Source organism: Octopus bimaculoides, chromosome 13 (assembly GCF_001194135.2).
Source record: "Octopus bimaculoides isolate UCB-OBI-ISO-001 chromosome 13, ASM119413v2, whole genome shotgun sequence".
NCBI lineage: Eukaryota > Metazoa > Mollusca > Cephalopoda > Octopoda > Octopodidae > Octopus > Octopus bimaculoides.
The window spans coordinates 28,364,680-28,389,626 of record NC_068993.1 but is presented as its reverse complement, the minus strand read 5'-3'; the positions used below and the strand labels follow the sequence as shown (position 1 = coordinate 28,389,626).

Below are 24,947 nucleotides of genomic sequence, written 5' to 3'. Positions count from 1 at the left end.
GCCAAAACACTCGTGCCCACCTCGGTCAACAGCAAGCAAAAACACTAATGCGCATGTGCAGAAGCGAGCTACTTACCACACAGCCACTGCTATGTCTATTGCAGGAGAATTAAACAAAAGCTGGCAAATGACCTACAATATATATATATATATACACTCGTACTTGTTTCAGTCATTTGACTGTGGCCAAGCTGGAGCACCGCCTTTAGTCAAGCAAATTGATCCCAGGACTTATTCTTTGTAAGCCTAGTACTTATTCTATTGGTGTCTTTTGCCGAATCGCTAAGTTACGGGGACGTAAACACACCAGCATTGGTTATCAAGCAATGTTGGGGGGACAAACATATACACACATATATATGATGGGTTTCTTTCAGTTTCTGTCTACCAAATCCACTCACAAGGCTTTGGTCGGCCCAAGGCTATAGTAGAAGACACTTGCCCAAGGTGTCACCTGGTGGGACTGAACCAAGAAATATGTGGTTGGTAAGCAAGCTATTTACCACACAGCCTCACATAATGTGTATATATATATGTGTGTGTGTGTGTGTGTGTGTATATATATATATATATATATATATATATCATCACCATCATTATCATTTAACTTCTGTTTTCCATGCTGGCATGGGGTTGATGGTTTTACCGGAGTGCTGGCTAGACTACACACACATGATTTTCTTCTAGTGCTTCAATTCTGTTTATGTACATATATTTTACTTGATTGCTGACATTTAGCAATAGTTTCTCTCATTATTTTGATATGCTATTATCTGTTATTAATAAAACTATCAGCACTTTTGATGACATGAGTATGCTAGTTTATAATAAAACGGATGTCTTTAATTTTTGTATTGCCTCCTTACCCTAAGCACTAAGTAGAATTCCATTAATTCTTTAGTCTTCAGATTACTCTGTCAAATGTTAGGTTTATTTATTCACATTGTTTTGAATTAATCCTGCATTATTTTGGAGCTTTGAGAAGTCGATGATGTGATTATTTATTTTTCAGAATGACATTGTAGGGTATGTATGAGAGGCCAGATCTGGCAATAAAACAGATAGAATATTTTGGGCTGGATATGACTAGTTTAAAAAGGGTTAAATCATCATCATGTGGTTGAGCTTGCTTGGACATTTTTAACCAGAGGATCCACTGTCTTTGGTGAGTTGATCTACATATCTTGTATTTGGATGACCTGCTCAAGTATGGCCATGCTTTGGGATCCATTGCAGTAGGTCATTTGCCAGCTTTTGTTTAGCTCCCCTGCAATGTCCTGCAAAATGCAAGTTTCTTTCTCTTATGATTGTAGAAACAGGCAGGAGATATTCATGCTGACATTTCTCGGTGGGATGAGTTCTCCAAGATATGTTTAAGACTGATGTAGTAATAATAATGCTTGTCCATCAGGTCCCCAGTTGTAGATATACATGTTAGCTGTGCATACTCAATAAACAGTCTCAGACAAAATTACAGGGTTGCCTTTTGGCAAGTCATAGCACCTGTCAGCCACCTAGCCAGGGTCATGGTGAAATCTTGAAATCCTGAAAAGAGCAGAAATACCAATATCATTGGAATAGAGGGTGGTAATAGGGAATGAAATACAAAAAAAAATCTTTGGATTTCTTCTCACTTTGCAGAGCAAATTACACTTTTGTGAAACTTTGTCTGGGAAACTCAACAGTTTGACTCGCTCTCCAATTGTCTATAGGACCTGCGATCATAGGCAAGAAATTGGTAATCAAAAGACATTTCATGACTTGCATTCCATTAAAACTAGGATATAATGTATTCTCCAGTCAGGTTATTACCTATGGAAGGATTATTAATGAGGTTAGCATATTTTTGAATCACAGCCAAGGATATGCATAGGCTTGAAAGAAATGAAGCCAGTATGCTTTGCTGGATGTGCAATGTCAGTGTGCATGTTCGACAGAGTGTAAGCATCTTGAGAGAAAAGTTAGGCATAAGAGGAACTAGATGTAGTGTGCAGGAGAGGTAACTGCACTGGTATGGTCATGTGATGCGTATGGATGAGGACAGCTGTGTAAAGAAGTGCTGATCTTTAACTGTGGAGAGAACCTGTGGTAGAGGTAGACCCAGGAAGACATGGGACGCAGTGGTGAAGCATGATCTTTGAACCTTGAACCTCACAGAGGCAATGACTAGTGAATGAGACCTTTGATGATGTACTCTGCTTAAGAGGACTAAGCCAAGAACACCCATGCAGGTTGCACATAAGAAAATCAACCTTGAACGTTGGGCCTCACGGAGGCATAGTGGCTGAGTTCTTTTTGAGCGTTGGGACTGGGCCTCACAGAGGCAAAGTAGCTGAGTTCCTTTTGAATGTTGGGCTTCACAGAGGCAAGGTGGCTGAGTTCCTTTCGAGCATTGGGCCCCATGGGGCAAAGTGGCCAAGTTCCTTTCGAGTGTTGGGTCTTACAGAGGCAATGACCAAGACCTTTGGCATTATTTCGTGCTTGAGAAGAAGACCCATCAGGCCGTGCAAAATCGCAGTCATGGTAGATACCGGTGTCATGCAAATGGCACCTGTGCCAGTGGCACATAAAGAACACCCATTACACTTTCAGAGTGGTTGGCATTAGGAAGGGCATCCAACTGTAGAAAACCATGCGAAATCAGACTGGAGCCTGGCGCAGCCTTCTAGTGTACCAGCCCAAGTCAAACCATTCAACCTATGCCAGCATAGACAACGGATGTTAAATGATGATGATGAATTATTGTGTTAAAGATGCGTATGGAAAAACAAGGTTACATTTACAAAATAGTTAAAAGTTTGTTTGGAGGGACAATAAGATTTTGAGGAAAATTTAGGGTAATTCTAGTTTGCTTAAACACAGGCCTATTTCAGGTCACCTGGATGAGTTTTCATTGTATGACCCAAAACATCCATTGACTACATTTGTAGATTGTATGTAAAATTTTTAAGGACATGTTTATACTCTTCCAACATTCCAATAGATATTAAATTCAATTAGCCTTTCAAGCTCTGGCTTTCATTTTATGCACAAGCAGCACTCTGTCTTAGTGAAAAATATGAATATACATTGACACATGTTTGAAATGCCATTTGAAGTTAGCTTAATCAGTTTCATGAATATTGACTACAGTCCTCAAGATAAGGGAGAATGTTATACATTCATTGGTGGTGGAGAGGCTTTACATTTTGAGTTTAAATACCACTAAGGTTGACTTTGCTTTTCATTCTTTTGGGGTCAATAAGTACCAGTTGAGCACTTGGTTTGGTATAATCAATTAGCTCCTCACTTTAAAAATTTCAGGTCTTGTGACTATAGTAAAAAGAATTAAGTTTTTGTTTAGAACATAAAATTAACTTGGAATTTTGATGGAAGGTTTTAATTTAGAAATTTAAAACTGAAAATTTGTATCTTAGAACTAGGGATGGTCTAACACAGGTTAAGGGATATTGCTTGTGATCAGGGATTAAGAGATTTCTATTTTTTTAAATGATACTGATAATCACAAGTTCATACATTTACAGAGTAGGAATAGAGGTAACTGGATTGACCCAAGAATAATGAAATGTGAAATCACTCAAAGTGAGTTTTGAACTCAAAATATAGAAAGATGAAACTAAATACAGTGAGATTTAGTTCTGCATTCTTCCATTTTGTAATTTCTTAGTCAACACCTATATTTATATTATGAGATTGTTTTTGCTTGCCCTTATTCTCATTGTCTAGTTTTCTATCAAAAATTTGCCAGCCAGCATGTTGTTAGAGAGACACAAATGAAGAGTTTAGTTTTCAGGTAGTTAAAACAGATCACAGACCCTTTTAATCTCATTTATGAGAGGATCAATAGCTGTACATTGTAACCTTTGTGATCATTTAAAGTTTGGCCAAAGACAGTTTATTGCTGTTGTTGGAGTATTTCTTTCTTGGTAAGTAGACTGACAATCACTATTGGCTTTTCTTACTGTAACTTTTAATTCTATCTTGCAGAGTAATAAAATATAACAGACTAGGTTGCCTAAATGTCTTAGTATTTAGTTTAATTACTTGTCTTTGAATCTTGCTGGTTTCACTGCATTGTCAGACATGCATTACATTATTATTCCCTTTCATGGATCTTTCTAGCGTACTGGTCTGGTATGTCTGGTTGTCATGAAATTAAGCAGATGATGTCTTCCACTGGATTAGAAATCTGTCTACTGTAAACCTTTATGGGTAGAATTGAACTCTGTTTAAGCAATTCTATAGTGCTGTTAGTGTTAAAATGTAGCACTTACAGCAGCTAGTTGATATTGGGCCAATGAAAGTGTCAAGACCAGAAATAGGGAATCTCTGAACTACCACTGAAATTTTGGCTTCATCAAATTTGAAACTGCTTTGCCTTGAGTTTCTGGAAAGGTTTGAGACTTAAGACCAAAACAGTAGTTTATTACACTGCTTTCAACAATCTCTGATGATATTGAAAGCATTATAACTGTCTAATAAAACTAACATTAATTATAATTAATGTTGCTGATTAGTGTTATCATGTATATACATATGAATTTGTAAGATTCCTAATTATCAGCACTGATGCACCTTCAGGTTTTTACTTGAAATTCACTCCTGGTATTAAAGTTCTCCACCCCTGAAAAAAATCATTGATACATAACAGCACTGTTGATTGCCTGGTGTTTTCAACTGACTAAAACATTTGTACTCTCCAGTTCTCTATTATATTGAGTGAGGTTGTAGTTCACATGCTCTAAACTTGGGTGGTAGTAAGAGTTCCACAGCTGTTACAATGATCACATGCTTTTAAGAGAACAAAAGTAAAACATGATTTACTTTAATGCAAAATATTTTATGAGTCTCTCATACACAAATCACACATGAATCTTCTGTTGGCATCAATGATAAAAATTCCAGTTATTCAACAAACTTTCTACTCACTATATTTTTCTGTAGGCACATATAACTTTAGTGTATAATACTCAGACAAAATGTGCCTAACACAGTGTGTGATAGAAATAGATCCTTTGAATTACAATTTATTCAGATTATTTCCATACAGTTCCCATCTGTCCACTTTCACTCAGTAGGGTTGGGTTAACCTCATGCTGAAGTGTTATGCAGTGGAAACAAATCTGGGACCTTGTTATTGTGAAGTGAATTTTTTAACCACTTCACCATGCCTTCATCCATTTCCACACACTTTGCACAGTCACACACACACATACACACGCTCTCTCTTTCTTTCTCTCTCTCTTTCTCTCTCTCTCTCTCTTTCTCTCTCTCTCTCTCTCTTTCTCTCTCTCTCTCTCTCTCTCTCTCTTGTACACATACATAAATTGGGTAGTTAATTCTTAATTGAATCATTTGAATATTGTTACAGCTAAGTAGTCTTAGTTCTAACAACTTAACCATGAATTAAAGTCTGGTCTGAAGCTAACAGGGTAAAGTTCTTTTGTTATAGTAGAAGTGGAACATTCTGAAACCATTTTCTCCTTATGTCCGTTGAATCTTTGACATTCTTCGTATACTTAATGTAATGTTACCTGATTACTGTTTATAAAAGCTGTTTTTTCTATGTAGATGTGCAGGATTGGTTTTAATGTTGCCTGTTAAAAGTGAATTGATGTATAAGTGCCATGTATATATATATATATATATATATATATATATATAGTTGGGAAAAATTGGGTTGGTGGTGACCTGTTTCAAGAGGTGCAGTTAAGAGGTTTAACTACCATTATTGTTGCCAGTATTTTTTATTGTAATCGATATTGTTTTTCTGTATTGATGTTGGTTATTGTGGTTTTAACTCCAGTTCAGCCCTGATCCAGCAGCCTTATAAACAAAGACATTCCAGCTATGAGCATATTAATTTTATTTAGACATAGAATTTTACATTGCCTCTCTTTTAAAGTTACTAAAGTACAGTTTGAGGGAAATTTGGCTGCTATTTTTAACAAGATTAATAGCCATGTAGAGGCTCTCTTGGCTTGTTTTGATTTTACTGATTTACTATGTAGCAGCTTACTGTGCGTATCATTCTACAATTACAGATGCCTTCCAGTTAATGTTAACAGCACATTTTCATTCAACGTGTTGTCCATTTCTATTACATGTCCAGTGTTGGCCAATACTTGTAATGCTTCTATCTCTGCTTTTTAAGTTTCAATTGTCAATTTTGAGTGGCGCTAATCAACAATAATCATTAACCATTATATAAAGAGACCTTTATGATCAAAACTAGAGAAATGTCTCTGATCAGAACTAGAAAGTGACTCTTGAGAAATAATGATTTAGAATAAGCTGTATCCCTATAAAAAAATTTCATATATGTTGCAGTTATCTGATTCAGTAACAAATTGCTATGAACATTATCATCATGATTTTTGTCTTTGGGTAGCAACTATTATTTGCTTACCCTGAGGAAGTATGAAAAATGGCTAATATTGCCTTCAAACTTTGCTTTTGTTACATTTATTCAAACCTCAAAGAATCCTTTTCAACACATGGCTATGATGCTCCCCCACTAAGAGACATGCTCAAGTGGTTACAGTCAAGCAGCTAGCAAGCAAATCTGGTATTGAGCAGAATATTTGCTATAACGCTATTTCTGCTTCAGCAACTCAGCATTGAATCTGTTTGAAATGTAATGGGAAACAGGTCAGTTTCAAAACATTGATGTTCGGGTCACAAAGCAAAGATCAAAAGGAATTGTAGTAATTTCCTTTGAATTTTAGATGGAAGCAAATAGGAAATAACACTTACTGATCAAGGCGGTGCCTCAGCATGGCCACAGTCAAATGACTGAAACAAGTAAAAGATAAAAAAAATAATAATTTTGTTACACAGTGTAATACATAGTTTCAATAAGAAAACTTCTCTTTTGATGTTATGAGTTTGCAATTCAAGATATTTCATTTTGCACCTATTTTTCATGCTGGCATGCATTATGTGAGTCATCACTATCCAACTCCGTTCTTACTTGGAGTTGATTCGTTCCAAGTTGATGGTCTTTTTGTCCTACCTTTTAATGCATGATTACGGGTGGGATCTTGCATTACAGCTTGGCAAAGGTGAGCTCAGTGTGTGGTAGCTATGATTCAATAGAGTTTAGTCATAGTATTCAGTGTATATTTCAACTAACGAATGACAAAATTCTAGAAATATTGTGTCTTTGTTTAAAATGATAGTGTAATTTGTGAAAGATTTGGTTGCTTTTTCTAGCAAGCTGAACAACTGCTTATTTTGCTTACCATGACAAAAACCTGAATTTTAATGTTTCTATTAACTTGCTACTAACAAGATATATACAATAATTATATCAATAATCTAACAGTAATTGATCTTTATTTCAATTATCAGAGAAATGAGAGATGTTGCCATTTGAGTTTATAGGCACAGTAGTTTGAATAAATAGTTGCAGGATGAAAGGTTACAGAAAGGACAAGTGGGGTTGGAGGGGAGGGGTGCCCAGAGAGTAGCGAATAGGCACAACAAAAGTAGTGGCGTGTGCAGTAAGCTTTTGCGGTGGGTCAAATCTTCTACAGTACCACATATCATTAGCCTTTAGTCATTTCCTTTTTCAGATGCAACATCCTGAGATCATTCTTCACCACTTCATTCCCTCCTCCTCCCACTGGTACCATTCACTTTGTGACTACTTGGCATTTTCCCATTTGCATCATATGTAAGCGACATACTAGTGCAGTCGCTTACTACAACTGATTCCACTTATATCTAGTTTGTCCTTGTTTATTTATACTTTGTTGTTCACATACACTAACATGACACGTCCAGCAAAGCATGCTCACTTTGTTTCTTTCAAGTTTTTGCATGTCTTCTTCCCTAAAGTCCCAAATCTTGCTGCTGTGCAGCAGTACATTTTGCATACAAGTATCATACAATCTACCCTTGATTTGAGGAATAAACCCTTGATGTCAGTAAAGATAACTGCCTATACTAGTTATCACACTTTGGCAATGTGTTAGCTAGAATGATAACTGCAAATTAGCCATGGGAGGGAGAATAGCCACTCTCACTGTTAATTTGGTCACGTAAGTAGCAAAAGCTATCAAGCACTTCTAGGGAACCATTTGAAAGATGTATATGTATATAAACTTGTATATACAAATATGTATGTGTGTTGTTTGGAAATCTTAAAGAAGTACATATAATATTTCATGGTTGTTGGTATTTTAGCATAAGGTAAAACAGAAGAATGGTTTGATCTCAGTGTTCAAAGAAAAAAAAAATTGTTACTGAAGAGAATCAGTTTTGAATTTTGTTTGAGGCAAAAGTTCATATAATAAAGGTTTGTACAATTTATAATAATACAGAGTATATCAAGGTTAAGTAATACAAGATTTAGCTGTTAATCTAATACACTGAATATACTTGGGACAAATGTAAACAAATATACTATCATACATTTACATTATGCAAGCCATATCACTTACTACATCTATAATTATGCCAGTGCAGTGCTATTTATGCAAATCAAAATTTTCTTATTTAATGAAGTCAATGTTTTAATTGACTAATATATATAATCACACAAAATAGATTATCAAATGTCCAGGAGATTCCCTAGGGTTAGTCGATAAATTCTGTTACCTGGGTGAAGTAGAATATTGTTGCTAGAATAATAGAATGGAGAAAGTTCCAGGAGTTATTGCTTTTGTTGGTAATGAAAGGGATCTCCCTCAGAGTGAAAGGCAGATTGTGTGATGCTAGTGAGACATGGGGCTTGAATGCAGAGGACATGTGAAGGCTAGAAAGAAATGAAGTTAATGTGCTCCAGTGGATGTGCAGCATTAGATTGCATATAAAACAATGTAAATATGTTGATAGAAAAATTGAGTATAGGAGGAATCAGATGTAGTGTGTAAGAGAAAAGGCAATACAGGCATAATCATGTGATGCGCATGGATGACAACAGCTCTATAAAGAAGTGCTAATTCCTGAAGTGAGTGGAACTTGTGGCAAAGAGATGCAGGAAGACATGGGATGAAATAGTGAAGGCAGACCTCAAAATGTTGAACATTATGGTGGAGATGACAATGAGTTGAAGTGATTGGAATTTTGCTGTGCTTAAGAAAGGTCCTAAAAGCATTATAGTTATGTCCATTTACCTACTGGACCCTGTCCATGCACTCAATCTATCCCCATCATGCTTTCGCTTACAATAGTTACATATCTGAGCTACATTTTAGGACTGCCACACCTCATCTTTAACACTGTCTCATCTGCTATCACTCTTAACAGCCTTTCATATATGCTATTGGCACCCACCTCCCACCTTTGTCCTCTACCACTATGTACTTTTGATGTACTTCTGCTGCACCCATTTCTTTCCTCTACATCTCTCTCTCTCTCTCTCTTTCTATCTCTCTCTCTCTCTTTCTCTCTCTCTCTCTCTTTCTCTCTCTCTCTCTCTCTTTCTCTCTCTCTCTCTCTCTCTTTCTCTCTCTCTCTCTCTCTCTCTCTCTCTCTCTCTCTCTCTCTCTCTCTCTCTCTCTCTCTCTCTCTCTCTCTCTCTCATCCCCAATCTCTCACCACTTACATTTTTTACTTTATCTACAGATTTATTATACTGCTGCTCTCTGCCCTTCCTGCATCACCACTTGTTACCTACTTCCTGCATTTACATTAAATGAAATCTGCTGCTTAGCACGTCAGTAAACATTGTGTGAACTCTACTTTCAGTATCTCTTTACATATGTAGATTTAAGATTCTTCTATCCTTTTTCTGGGACAGTTTGTCTTGTGCACATTTACCAATACAAAAGCTATTCATTTAGTTGCTATATCAAATACATACAAATATACAAAATCGATTTAGTGTTGACCATGAAATGTTCTCCATTTTCCATCCTAGCTGGGCTAATTTAATCTTAAGCTTAAATTTAATGCTATTATTAAATGATCCTTTACTGAGCACTTCAGTGTAATAGTAAGCTCTCAACAAGCTGAGTCTGTAATCTTCTTTTTTTTCTTCCACTTCTTTGCTGAAATTATTTCAGTTGGCTTTCCATTCCCTAATCTCATTTTGGAAAACTGTTATATTTTTGTTTTCAATTCATTCAGTATTTATGCTCATGCTTTCATTTCTATTGACTTATTAGGGTACTAAATTCAGTCAGTAATTTTCTACATGGGAATTCCTAGAATGAGATACACTAGTAGCTACCAATAATTATCACAAGTGCTTGATCTGTTACTTTATTCTCAGTATGGATGTTTTTTTTTTCTTTTTTATCCTCTTCATTAAAAGTAATCTATGGGATAATGTCTAAGCTGGTTTGTTATATCAAATCAGCAATACCAGTTGAATACACTAACATTTGTAGCCCTGCTCCTCTATTCAATTGAATAAGGCCAGTTTTTGTTTCTTTGAATGATCCTAATTTGGATCTATTGATTCCTACTTGATGGAATGTAGATTTTTTTTTGTTCATTTTGTAATGTTAAAAGGTTTTATATGTGTATAAGTTTGTGAGTGGATGTTTGTGGTAGTATCTGTAAACAGTTGGGTATTTGTAATGTGCATAATTTTGTGACTGCATCTTCGTGTGGTAGTTAAATTATATTTGGGTCTCTATTTTATTGTGTAGAGATGAAAATAGTCATATTTCATATTGGATTTCCTATCGTCATTTGTAATATGGGGTATTTGAACCCAGCACCCTAACTTAATATGGTGTAGCTGCTTCTTATAGACAACTATGCTGTGCCCATAGTATTGTCTCTAGGTAGATAGGTAGAATGAATGATTGTCACTGAAGTGCCTTTCACATGTGGATAATGTAGTACAGTAGATTGCATATGAATCATCAAAACAATTCCTTTGATGCTGTGGAATGAATAGTGATAAGTCATAGATGTAACACAATCTTTTGTTGATACTTATTAGCATCTAAATACTATTAAAAAGTAAGACAAAAATGAATATAAGCATATATGTGTGTATTTTAAATGACTTATCATGTTACCACAATGTAACTGATTCAGATCAAGTTGTTTATTAACCAAATTTAACTCAAAACTATTAGTCTGAAATATAAAAAGTATGTTCCTTTTAAAAATATACAAGCTATGAATTTACAATCTTCCAATTACTGTAGATAGAGAAAAGATGCTTTTTGTGATGCAAAAAGAGGAAGGGGTGATTAATTTCTGAAGAGTGCAGTATTCTTTGTTTGTCATTGTTTTTATGTACTTTTATCTTGATTTTTGTTTAAGTACAAGCATGGCTGTGAAATACAGTGAAGAATTTAGCTTTACAATCATTTGCATTTTGGGTTTAGTTCCCCACATGGACGTGTGTATTTCTATTACAGTTCCAAACCAACCAAAGCTTTGTGAGTGGATTTGGTTGACAAAATGAAAAAAGACTATCATATATGTACATGTGTACACCTCTTTGTCTTGACTTTGGACAGTAATTATAAAAATCACCATCATACAAATGGTGTTTTTGTTTGCAATCTTCTGGATGTCATCATTATGATTTTATTTAGATTTATGGAAATCTATTCTTTAAAAGGTGTCTAAGTATTTAACTGGGCAGTTACTATTCATATTTGGCATTTACTATTTCATTACCAATAATTCAAGTAGTAGAATGACGGAATTTGTAGAGCATTTGACAAAATGTTTTGTGGTACTTTGGTGCCTTTCATCTTTCTTGATTTGATAAAAGTTAGTATCGGTCATGCAGTAAAATTAATGACCCCCACCTCCTACCCAATCTATGGTTTTGTAACCATTTGTGTGTTTTTATTCTGCTCAATTGTTACATTGACTGCTATTATAACCTAATTCTTCATGTTCCAGGCTATTTTCTTAATTACAATTAATTCTCAGCTATTTTGATGCAGACTTAACATCGAATCGTTCAATTAAACCGACATTTTATAATAGTCATTTTAATAGCAATGCCTCATTGGCTACAAGTTTCCAACAGGTCAGTCACTGGTTCCTTATACCTGACCGTGAATGATGAGGGCGTGTCTGTGCAACTTGGCTAGAACAAATGCCATACATGATATATTTGTTCAAAAGCATTTGTTTATTGGTTTTCTCGCTAATGTTTACCATTAAACATTGCTGAAATATATATGTATGCTCTTTTTTTTTTGCCTTAAGCATTATTTGTAAATCTAATAAAATGTTTATAAGTACTAATTTCAACATCCAGAATTGGCAGAACACATTCACTTTGGTTAGTAATATGGTCACATAGAAAGCAATATTTGTGGGATTCATCTACCATAGTGGAATGTTCTCTTTGCTGTCTTAAGCATACTTGTGTCAGATAGATAGATATAGTCAGAAAGGTAGAAAGACTAACTTGGTTTTGAAGGACAGTGAAAGCAGAGGTCAAGTAGTTAGAAGGGAAGCCAGACATCAAATATACTCAGCTTGGGGTGGAGCAGAAAGGGATAAATTTGCACAAGTTTTGTGATGTGAGAATCAGAGGATTGAAGTGTGCCCTATTGTAAGAATGTGCTTAAGAAAACTAATGTGTCCTATTATCCTGAAGTATATTCAGGATAATAGAGGTTCACTTGCCCTTGTATGGTGTTTGTGTGCAAACAGCAATGCTTCATGATAATCGAACATTTGTGAATACAGAGGACATGCAAAGACTTGAAGGAAATGAGGCTAGCATGCTCTACTGAATATGCGATGTTAGTATGCACATATGACAAAATGCAAATGATGTAGGAGAAAAAATGGGCATAAGGGGCATTGGATGTAGTGTGCAGGAGTGGGGACTGCACTGGTATGGTCATGTGATGCATATGGATGATAACAGCTGTATAAAGATGTTAAATGTGGATGAAACTTGTGGGAGAGGGAGATCCAGGAAGATGTGGGATGATATAATGAAAACTGCCCTTATGATTGGTAGTTCACTCTCCTCGAGAAGATCCATCCATTTCAGCCAGAAATGAGGTCCTAAAATCATTTCATTAATGTCTGTGCTCCTGCAGCCAATCAGTACCTATCAAACCTTCCCTACAACTCATCTTTTATAATACCAATCTCTCCTTCACCTTTTTAACTATGACACTGTTTCCTAAGCTGCTGTAGTATCTGCAATTGAAACCCCCTCTCACCTTTCTTTGTCACTCAAAACAACTATGTGACCTTCATCTCTTTCACCACAAATCCCTCCCTCTCTGCCTCTCTCTTTTCACACTTCACATCAGCTCCATATATCTCCTCTATCTATGGTCTCTCCACCTCCCTGCTTTTTATGTATTGCCACCTATTACCCACCCACTCATTTTCTTTTACCTTATCTCCCAATGAGACTCATTATCCATACCTCCACTCATGTTCAGCATTCACCTTTATTTCCATCTCTAACCATCTGTTACTTTCTTTTCACACTCTTGGGAACCTACCCATCCAGCTATCCAAGCCTTTATTTGCTGTCATTCTTTCACATCTCTGACTTCCACCTTTTACTTATCTGTTGATTACTTTTTTCCTTCATCTTTCTTCCTTGCCACAAGTGATTCTCACAAAAGACAAAGTGAATGGCTGTCCTCACCTTCCCATCATTCTGTTCTATTCTTCCTAGCATTCTGCTCTCTCACTCTTCATTAGGCCTTTATATGAGAGACTGTATTGATCCATCCTCATCACTCTACATGTACCCATCTTCCCTCCATCCTTGTCCCTATCACCATTTGTAATATTTGCAAATAACAAACACTCCCTTTTACCATCACTTCTCATTATTCTGTATTCTGCACCTAGCTTCAGTGATCCTATATTTAAAAGAGTGTATCAAACCATTGTCATCACTCTACCCACTCTCCCATCTCTAGGACTATGTATAAGACTGCATCATACTATCTGTACCTGATACACACTAAAACCTATTTGTACTGCCACTGTCACTCTCTCTCTCTCCTCTAGACATTTTCCGTTTATCACCCTTTATCTACTCTTGCTTTGTCCATATCTGCAATTGCTCATCATTCTCTATCTGAGTCCACCTCAATATCTTGAGACTTTGATTGATTCTTATTCAAGTTGCAGAGCGATGAACTTGTATCTGGATCCATGTGATTGCAAAGCAAAATTCTTCACCCCACATATTAGCTTTCATTCCATAAGCTTCATGCTTAATAATAAATGAAAGAAAACCCTGTCTCATAATTTTACTTTTTGACACCTGATGTCTGGAGAATAAGATATAACTGTACAATTTGTTCATGATGCTGTCATTTTTCTTTAAATAAGAGAAATGTGTATCAACTTGTAGCAGTGAAATTTGTGAAAGCCTAACATAACTGGACTGAATAAAAAAGAATTTATCATGTGTTTAGATCTTCATAAAGGATTCAGTGAATTCTTTTCAGTGTGTGTGTGTGTGTGTAGGATAAGGGTCATTCAGAATTATAACTCAACTGGCATAAGTGGTTAAGATAACATTGTTAGATTTAAATAATGATTTCTAACATTGGTACAAAGTTACTTATTTTGGTGGAGAATTAATGAAATTTAATCCTGGCAAATTTTGGTATTTTATCCCACCTCCAATGAAAGCAAAGTAGACTTCAGCTAATTTTGACCTCATAAAATAAAGAACTGTGACTAAATAGCTCAATGTTCCACTGAGTCAGTCAGCCTTACTATTCATTAGTTTAAGTATCAAGTCATTTGAGTTGGTTCTAATTTGGAGTGACTCTCCTCTTACACATCTTGCTTGAATGTTCTGTTTGTGGCATGATATCTACTGCTAGCTGTCTTTCCTAATACCAACTACTTTACAGGATGTATTGGATGCATTTTATCATGGTGCCCGCACTAGCAGTTGCCTTGTTCTCTGCAAGACTAAAAAGTTATCTTTACTTAACATAGTCTCTGTTTAAGACAAATATAACTGAATAGAGGAGAGAAAGAGAGAGAGAGAGAGAGTGTGTGTTTGTTATGAGGTAAACCACAATTTGAATGAAAAGATGATAGGAGAGGTAGGAGTAATAAAGGAGACAGTGGTAGCAACATATTCATTGTCAAGGAGATTGAATGTCAAAGTACCATGATAGGATAGCAGTAAAGATCTGTGATGGTAATAGACAAAAATAAAGATGGGCAATAAGTAAATGCTAAATGTTAATGTGAGGTCATATGAAGGAAAGAAATTGATGGTTAACAGTAAAGAATGGTGATGGTAGAGAGTAGTGAATATAGACGGGTCTTATGGTGTTCTTCATTACTTATGGAAGTGAAGAGTAAACAGATAAGGAGTGATAAGAGGATGATAACAGAGGAGATTGAAAATGAATAGATCAAATGACTTAAGCTGGCATGGTATAGCGAGTAGGATAAGAGAATGATACATGAGAGAGTACAACGAAGAGAATAGTGGAGAGGTAATCTGAATATATTGGGTGACTGAGCACAACTAATGTTATCTCAAGCTGAGTAACAGATATGATTTGATGAAATAATTCCAGATAGTTTTGATTATTGTTTTTTTATAAATTAGCTATTAGTGACAGTAGCAGTGTTTGTAATGATCCAGGTTAACCCTGTAGCATTCAGATTATCTTGTAGTGTTGAGGTTTTAATGATGTGACAGTTTACTTTTGAATGACATTCTTGAGTAGGTCGGAGAGGCTGAATCTGGTTAGTTTGAACTTAAAACAGGTAGAATTTTTGAGCCAGATATACTTGGTTTAAATGTTAAAGGGTTTAATTGGATGTGTTTAGATTATTTTTAACTGGTGTTAACATCTTGAGATACCATCGGATAATTTTTTTTGATTTGAAATGTTTTATTTTTAGGAAATTTTCTCATTTCTATTAGCTATTTTCATAAATATTTAACATTTGTTTCTCTTTTCTTTTTCTTCCTACCAGAAACACCAAGTATGTTTTTGAGAAAGAGTTTATTAATATTTCTATTACTTGCACTGTGTACCTCATTTGTGTGTGCAGTTGAAGGTGATAAAGATAATGATTATTTTACTGGAATCAAAGAAGGTGGGGACCTTGATGATGAAGCAGATGATGATATAGAGAAGCATATAGAGGGTGATGTCTCAGAAGAGGAAGAAAAAGTTGAAGAACCACCAGTTGAAAGAGTAAGTATTTATTTGATGCTTTTCATTTTAGATGAGCTTTTTTTTGTTGCTTGATTTGCTGGCATGATTGTACTAGTGAGGCCAGCCTGCCTGCTGCACTCTAATTTACATGAATTAAAGAGAGATCTGTATGCAGTTGCTAGCTGAATATCATGCTACTGCCTTAAAATAGGTATCACTATGAATTTTAGAAAATATTTAAATCTATTTTCTACTGTACTTTTTCTTGGAGCTTAACCATAAACATTTTGAAACCTCATTTATGAAATTTGGATGAATATTTTAGGAAATATGACATTTTGAATGGTCAACGAATTGGTTGAAATCTTTCCTAATTGGTCTAAATTATTAGCCATATTTGTGACGTCACACTTTTGAAACCAAAGTGATAATCATTTTCAAATTACACAAATAAATAGCGTCCATGGAAGAGCAGTTACTTTTTTTTTTTTTTTTTTTTTCTTTTCAGGTTCTTGAAAATGAAACTTTTTTTGGGGCAATTTTTAAAATATTTGTATTAAATCTTATTTTAGTATATAACAAACAGTTGATTTCACAGTGTTTTCAGACCTAGCTAAATTCAAAAGTACAAGTTACAGGGACTTTAGTTTTGGCACATTTGTAGTAGGTATAGAACTAACTAAATCCCGAGATTTTTGGAAATGATACCATTTCAATAAAATTTTAATGGACTATTAAAATAGCTATAAACAGCAGTGTTTTGGATCAGGATGTCTACACAAGTTGGATTTCCTCCATTTTGACGGGGATTTTTCCTATTTTTCTTTCCCCACCACAGCCTTGGAAATGATGTGGAGAAGCTTTTAATGAAAATATTTTTTTGACAATTTATGAAGTTTTTCACCTCCAACTTCTTCCATGTGGACTGGTTTTGGCCAATTTTTTTGCACTACACACTTAAAAATACAATGGGAGAAGCCTTTTCAGTAAAAAAAAAAAAAATTTTGAAAATATTTTCAGCCGTAAAGGTGTGTGATTTAAAGGAGATTTAGCTGGTGTTTCTAGCACATCCCACGACCACCTGATACCTTATTCAGAATTGCATGTAGACCTAGATTAAAAGACAAACAAAATGTGAAAACTAATTCCTTGCTTTAGCATTTGGAACATAAATTAGAGGCATTAAAAACATATGTAACTTACAGCAAACTCATTAGTAGAAGAGAGAGAAAAAACAAAACAAAATGAATCAGCACTACTTGCAAAAATATAAACACTACCACAAATTATCTGATTGTATTCAAAATCAGAAAAAAAACATCACATTGAATTTTAATAGTCTACAAAATAATATTCATTGCATAATATATTTTACATATACAAGAATGTCCGCTTGTTAAAATTCAGACATCACTCACAAGCTGTTAAAACAGTGAGAGGGAATAAACAACTTTCTCAATGTGACTATTCTGTGCTGATTTGAGGCCCTAGAAGACTTATCCTTTTCTTGAAATTCTGACTCTAACTTGATATTTGAAGCTTTGGATTCATGTTTTTTTTTTCTTTTGACCTCTCGCTGTGCATCCATACATGTTAAATCTATATGTGCAGTAATTCTATATGTAGTACCACCATCTTTATTGACTTTGTGTGGGTTTTTGCATGGTCAAAGTGTGCTTGTCTCCCTTCAACAAAGCTCTGTATTGAAACCTACTTAAAAGAAGAGAAACCTTATTCCTAATGATGTAATAGTCATGGGCAGAATCTTGTAAGTCAGCTCTATCAGGGATGACCTGGGCCTAAACAACTATTTTGGCACACTGTTAGAATTTATTTTGCTGTGATAATCTGCTTGTGACACCTTCATCACCTTGAAATAATGTTTGCAAGAATAATAATTTCTGATTCTTTGAAATGACCTAACATTGGATGTGAGAAGGAGAACAATGTTATTTGTTTATAGCCTAAAGTAATCAAACTTAATTATGGCTGGAAATTTGCATTTCTGCACAACCCATCTCAGGAGGATAATGATATTAATAAATTAGCGAAATTAAATTAATGTGCTCAATAAATATATGAAACTGTTGTAAGCAAAGTTGATAGCCATGACTCTGTAATATACATCCAGTTTATCTTTGTTTCTCTCTCTCTCATTTTAATATTTTCACTTAGATCTTTGCAGGCCTTTTGAGACCAATGTGGTTGTTCTTAGACAGCTACAAGTTAACGACTATAGAAAAATAAGCAGGGATTCCAGAGGCAATCTGCATACATTGTGGGTGGATGCACTATGCAGCTGGCCAAGAAAAGCTATTGTAAGATCAAAAGAAAAGGCAGTGAGGTGGCACTATGTCTGTTAAATTTTGGAGTGCGTTGCTGAGTGACTCAGTTAGATGACCTTTCTCTTGTGAGACTGTTGTAGTTGTGGGTATTTATGAATGTATGTTTTGATAAAGATTTTGGAGACAGTTATTATTTAAAATTTTGTAACCAGTGTTATTAATGTAATCTCTCACTATACTGGTTCTGTAATACAACTTTGTAACAAATGGTATAAAGTAAAATTCCAGTGAGCTGGTTCTGTGATCAAATTTTGATTCTTGGTTATGATCATTTTACCTTCTTGCGAAAGCCATGCCATCTTATTCCCCACCCTCTTTTATAAATATGAAATCCTGTTCCCATAGATGACTGTTTTATTATTTATAATTTGTTTCTTAAATAATTGTTTTTCAGCCTCTTTATACAAAACCGAAAGTTGTTGGTTTTGCTTATTTTGCTGAACCTTTCCATAATGAAAAGGATCTTGATAAAAAGTTAGTATGTTTTTCTACATTATTTTTTAAAGTTTTTATATAATTAAGCAGTAATATTTTGTTTCTTAATTACTTTTGGAATTTAAGGTGGTGGAGCTGGCAAAATACTTGGCAGTATTTCATCCGTCTTTATATTCTGGGTTCAAATTCTGCCATGGTTAACTTTGTTTTTCATATTCTCAGGGTCAATGTAATCGACTTACCTCTTCCTATGAAATTGCTGGTCTTGTGCCAAAATTTGAAACCACTTTTGGAGTTATATATTTTCATCTTTAAAAACAATGGGGTAGTGGATAGCAGAATTGGTAACACTTTTGCTAAAATGTCTTGTGGTTTTGGTTATACCAATTAAATTTCTCAAATCCTCTGGATTCAAAATTACCAATTAAGAACTGAGGTTGATCAACTCCATTATCTCAAATTTGCAATTTTGTATTTCTTAATCCTTAAGAAATTTATTTTTATTATAAAGCAAAACAATTAGCTCATTCTGTGCATGGAGTGTGTTCATGGAGTTTATTTTTAGTTAAAGCTAGTTCATTTTACCTTTTCTATGAATTCTCTTCAAGGACGATTTTATAGCTGGATACTCTTTCTGTTGCCTACTCTTGTTTTTTAAGTAAGAGATTTTTTATTCTACAAGTCTTTGAAAGCACAGAGTTGTCAGTTGTAATGCCAACAAGGAATGTAAAATCACCATTCTACTCAGACAGTGACAAATTATCAACATTCACACACACGGGCTTCCTACAGTTTCCTTCTCTCAAATTCATTTTCAAAGCATTACTTAGTCCAGGGCTATAGTAGTAGACATAACGCTATGGCAAGTGTTTTCTACTACATCCCTGGATCAACTGATACATTGTGAGTGAATTTGATGGACTGCATGTACTGGGAATATTGGTGGGATTGTTTAAATTGGTTCTAAAGACATGAGTTAAATAAAGATCAATAGTTAGATTCATTTGGCATTTATAGGTGCTCAGATACAACTTCGATAAATATTTTAACTAAAAGAGAAAAAAAGTAAAGACCTTCTAGTTTGTTCTGAAACTGTTTTTATGTAAAGACATAGAAAGTAATGTACTCTTTCTCATTGATCATCATTCTCTACAAGTTCCTATGGTATCGTTTCTTTGTTTCGAAACATTTCCAAACTGTAGTTGGCAGTTTTGAATTTCTTTTTTGCAAACTCCTCTACTTCTACTTTTGTATTTTCTCTCATTTATAGCAATTAAAGGCTGTTTTTTTTTTTTTTAATAATCATTTGGTTATTCATTTTAGTGGGTTTCTTTTTCTTTTGTATATTTGGTGTGGACGGAACGATCTCTAGGTGTAAACTCAGAAGATACAGCTTAGTCAGAATTGATTTACCTGACTTATGAAATAACTAAATTTGACATTGAGTCTTAGTTTCATTAAATTTGATTTTGCTTTCCATCCTTTCATTATTAATTTAATCTACTATCTTTCTCAGATTTGTGTGGTCCTGTGCCAGTATTTGAAGTAGTTATTTTATTGGTAACTTAGTAACAGAAATAGTAATATTGGATTATATACCTTGTGGTATTACATACCTTTGAATTCTAAATTCAAATCCACTTGAGTAGAATTTACCTTTCATAATTGTGATTCTATTATCATTTTTATATTCATGTTCCTTTGCTGGTGTGTGTTAGATGGGTCATTTTCAATAAAGTGTTTCTCCACTTGTTGCAGCCCTTTGTCTTTATGAGGCTCAACATCTGTCTTTATTTTTCACTTCTTTTAATCAAGTCTTTGGTCTGCTAGCTGCTTCTATTTACATAGTTTGATATCTCTTTGCCTATCATTCTTCATGCATATTTCATGCCTTTACCATCACTATTTTCTTTTGCACATCATCATCTAATGTCTGTTGTCCATGCTGGCATGGGTTGAACGGTTTGACCAGGGCTGGAATGCTGGAAGGGTGCACCAGACTCCAGTCTAATTTGACATAGTTTCTATGGTTGGATGTCCTTCCTAATGCCAACCACTCCGAGAGTAATAAACACATAAATAATTATGAAACAAGTAAAAGGAGATAAAGATATGTCAGCTTGGAAAATCCAAATTAGCTGTTGCCCTTTAGCCTGAAGTTGACCCTTACCCAGCAGACCTATAAGTAAAGAAATTTGTGACCATCTCATCTTTTTCCCCAAGCCTAGTATACCTAGGGCTACATTATCCAATGTGTCCTTTCCTTTTTTAAGACAGTAAAGTGTAATACAAATGAAATTTGTCTGCATTTCTAGCATGTCATTCACACTATGGCAAATATCTCTGGTGTCCAGTTTGTTTCTTTCAGCACATTTGTGCTCTGTTATTCATGCATGTTGACTGTTATCCATCCTGCAGAGTATACTCTCTGTGTTTGTTACCAGCTTTTGTATATCCTCTACATCCAATAACCATATGCTACTTCCGTGTTATATCATACTTTGTATGCAAGCATCATGCAGTCTGTCCTTTGCGTGAGAAGCCATTTATTGTCAACTGAAGCAATTAATAAACTTTATAGACTTACCTTCGCTGCTGATTAGGTCACTTAGATAATAAAAGTTATCAATTATTTCTGTCAAGCCTTCGGGACAATTGAGATTTCAGTTCTTGTTTACATTTATTGTTAACTACTTGTAAGTGTATTACCTACAAAATCCTTCTCTGTCAGCCTGCCTGCCTGACATCCTACTGCACTTTCTGCATATTCAGAGTTTGCATTAGGTACTCAGTATAGAGTTCCTAACTATACCTTTCTGCAAATTGTGTATTATTTTTCTTTTTCTCTCTTGGTACCACTGTAGGTGTTGACTGCAGTGCTAAATGCAATCAGTGAAATTTTAAGTAAATTTTACTTTGACAAGCTGAATTATAACTGGGTTTAAATTTACAAGAGCAATTATTTCACTTGCATAGCTAATTCTCTGGTTAAAAAAAAAGGAAAAAATTTTTTTGCTAATTTTCAAAATTTTTATTTTATCAGTCCAAGTCTTTCTACTGCTATCAGAAATAATTATTAATGTTGATAAAGTTATGGTCAAACACTGGGATTAATTTGACTGTTCTTTTATCTACCTTTCTGGACAGTGTGTTGGACAAAATGCCTTACAATATTTTTCCAACTCTTTCCATTCTGAGCTCAAATTTGATTAAATAGTTACCTGTAATAACAGAAGGTAACTCAATTGACTACATCCATTCTTATAAGTTTGTTTCTTTGTACTTACTTTTGTGGCAAATTCATTATTAACGGTTCGGCTCTGGTAGAAAAGAGTGGCCGTAGCATAAAAATGTTAGGTCCTTCAGAATGAATTGACAGCTGGGAATGTCAAGAAATGCACTTTTCTGTGAATCTAACATTGGATCTTGAGGTGTTGGAGCAAATATATAATTTTGTTGCTTTTTTCATTCATTTATTTTTCATGCTTGCATAGGTTAGGAGAATATGTTTGAGGTATTGTTTACTGCTGGATTCCCTTTCTGATGCTAATCTTCACCTGCTTTTCAAGTAAGGGATGTTTTATTCCATCAAGCTTTGAAAGCATGATGTGACCCAACAATTTTTTACAGGAGAAACTGACGACACTGATTTCCACAATACAAGTGGTCACAAGTGCATACAAATATGCACATACATACACGTAATGGATTTTTGTTTTTTGAATTTTCTGTTTTCCAAATCCACTTGCAAGGCTTTGGTTGACCTTTGACTTGGGGTTACTGTAGAAGACATTTCCCAAGGTGTCATGCAATGGTATGGAATTTGAAACTTTGCTATTGGGGAGTGAATTTCTCAACTACACAGCCATGCATATTTAAGATTTCATACCTAGTTAAATTATTATTCTTGTCTTTTAAAGTGTAACCTTGCTAATAGTACTTTAAAAAAGCACATAAATTTCATTATTGCACTGTTTCATAATAGCTTATAAATCTTTGCAGATGGATCCTATCTCAAGCTAGGAAAGAAGGTGCTGAAGAAAGTATTGCTAAATATGATGGTATGTTAAGAAATTTGAACTGTTGTAGTTGTTTTGTGTGTTGATTTATAAAAGTGGTCAGTTAACATCAAAAGCTGCCATTGTTGTGACAGGGTGAAGAGGACTTTAGTTTGGTCATGCACTCAATCATCTCTTTAGTGTTGTGCCACAATAAAATGCACCCAGTGCACTGTAAGGTGATTAGTGCAGATATTTCCACAGCTTTTAAATCCACATCAAGTTTGGCCAGATTGAAATACCTGTAAAAGTAAATATATATATGGTTTTAGCTATGGTATGGTAGGAATAATTTCCAAACAACATTGTATCCCAGGTCATGCTGACTTAGTGCTCCCCCTTTATGAAATTTACCCCACTAGCACAACTGCATCATGGATCTTCCATACTTTGATACTCCATTTTGTGAGTTTGCCAGGTATATAAGTTAGAAAACATTTTTTTAAATAATTTTTATTTCCATATTTCTTGGAAGTAAAGAATATTTTTTTTATCCAAACTACATTAAACAGATAACATGTATATAGAATTCTTTTAAGAAAATAGTTTCAAATACTTTCAAAATCATTTTTGAACATATGCAAGAAATAAGATTGTTATGTTTGAATATCTTTTTTATTTAATTCTTTGTAAATCATGCAATTTTATTTTGTGCTATTTTTATCTCCTCACATTTTCTAAAGGTCGATGGAGTATAGAAGAACCTGATGTCAATCCTTTAAAAGGAGATCTTGCTTTAATTCTGAAGGTAAACTAATATTTCTGAGGATTTTGTTAATGATGCACTCAACCTTTTACACTATAATAAAATGAGTAGCTAGTGCCATTGCTTGAACAATAGTTGAAACTGGTGGCAGATCCATAAACAGAGATCTATATTGGTACCTACATTGTTCTCTACTTTTCTTGTAGCCATACATAGGGAAATTTTATGTGGTCTTGAATTTGGAATTTATATATTGTTTTGCCAAATTCGATCTCTTCAATTTTTCTTATTAGAGTGCAAAAACAATAACTTCCCATTTCTTTTTTGGACAACTACAGTGTGTCTGTAGTAATATAGAAGTCATTCTTATGCCACAGCACATACACTGGATTATGATTATGTTCTGTGCATCTAAAAAATACAATTTTGAGTTGTATCAAAATGAAATGACAGTGCTATTCTATGTATCAGTTGATGGCATTCGTTTGAAAACTGTAGAAGACCTTACAGTATTATACCGAAAGACAGACTTATTGACACTAAACTACACACAAGTATGGTAAAAGCAAGCATAGCATTTGGATGACTACTTCTATATCTATAGAACAATCATCGGGTTTCCACCAGAATCAAATGCAAGATCGGCATATTCGTTGTATTATCATTCACTTTTTAAATGTACCAAAACTTTATTGTGCAAGAGTCAGGTTAAGATTTATTAAGCTGATAGTCCAATTTTTTTAACAATTTGATCTGCACAGGTATAATTGTGTGGTTGAGAAGTTTGCTTCACAACCACTTAGTTTTGAGTTCAGTCTTACTACATGGTAAACAAGTGTCTTCTACTGTTGTACCAAACTGATCAATGTCTTGTGAGTGGATTTGTTGGATAGAAAGTAAAAGAAGTTGGTTGTAGAAATATGTGTGTGTATATTCAGGTCTCCTTCTCTTCACATCACATGCTAATTATAAAACAAACTTCATTATCAAACAAATGATGTTTGTTTGCATGAAAATGTATTTGGCCATTGTACTGTTCATTTTTCAAAGGACCAGGAGTAACATTAGGTTGCTTAGAGGTGAGGATTGGCGAAGAAAAGACCATGTAGCTGTAGAAAATCTGCCTCACCTAATTTCATCTGACCCATGTAAATATGGAAAAGTGGGTGTTATGATAACATTTGGATTAGTAGATCAGTACAAAATATTGACAGTTGAACAAGACCACAGATATGGCCAACTCCCACTTTGTAATTTTATGTATCAAAGCCCGCCCCCACCCCCACCTTTTTTTATTCTCATTACCTAAAGATTTTTTTTGCCTATGTCAGTATTGACAAAG

At 34.6% G+C, this 24,947-nt stretch overlaps 1 protein-coding gene across 3 annotated transcripts in view; it reads left to right on the top strand.

Annotated features, from left to right (window-relative positions):
• The window catches only part of LOC128249285 (calnexin-like), a 31,978-nt gene extending 8,307 nt beyond the window's left edge, over positions 1-23,671 (top strand). For 2 of the 3 annotated variants that reach the window (XM_052972388.1, XM_052972387.1), the window contains exons 2-5: positions 15,877-16,100; positions 18,801-18,880; positions 22,844-22,902; positions 23,583-23,671. In XM_052972388.1, coding sequence (XP_052828348.1) covers positions 15,877-16,100; positions 18,801-18,880; positions 22,844-22,902; positions 23,583-23,656 — 437 coding nt within the window. In that variant the 3' untranslated portion in view covers positions 23,657-23,671. Of the gene's footprint in view, positions 1-5,413; positions 5,433-15,876; positions 16,101-18,800; positions 18,881-22,843; positions 22,903-23,582 lie in introns of those variants that run through there. The other variant, XM_052972390.1, reaches the window with a different exon arrangement.
• Positions 23,672-24,947: the final 1,276 nt, after the last annotated feature.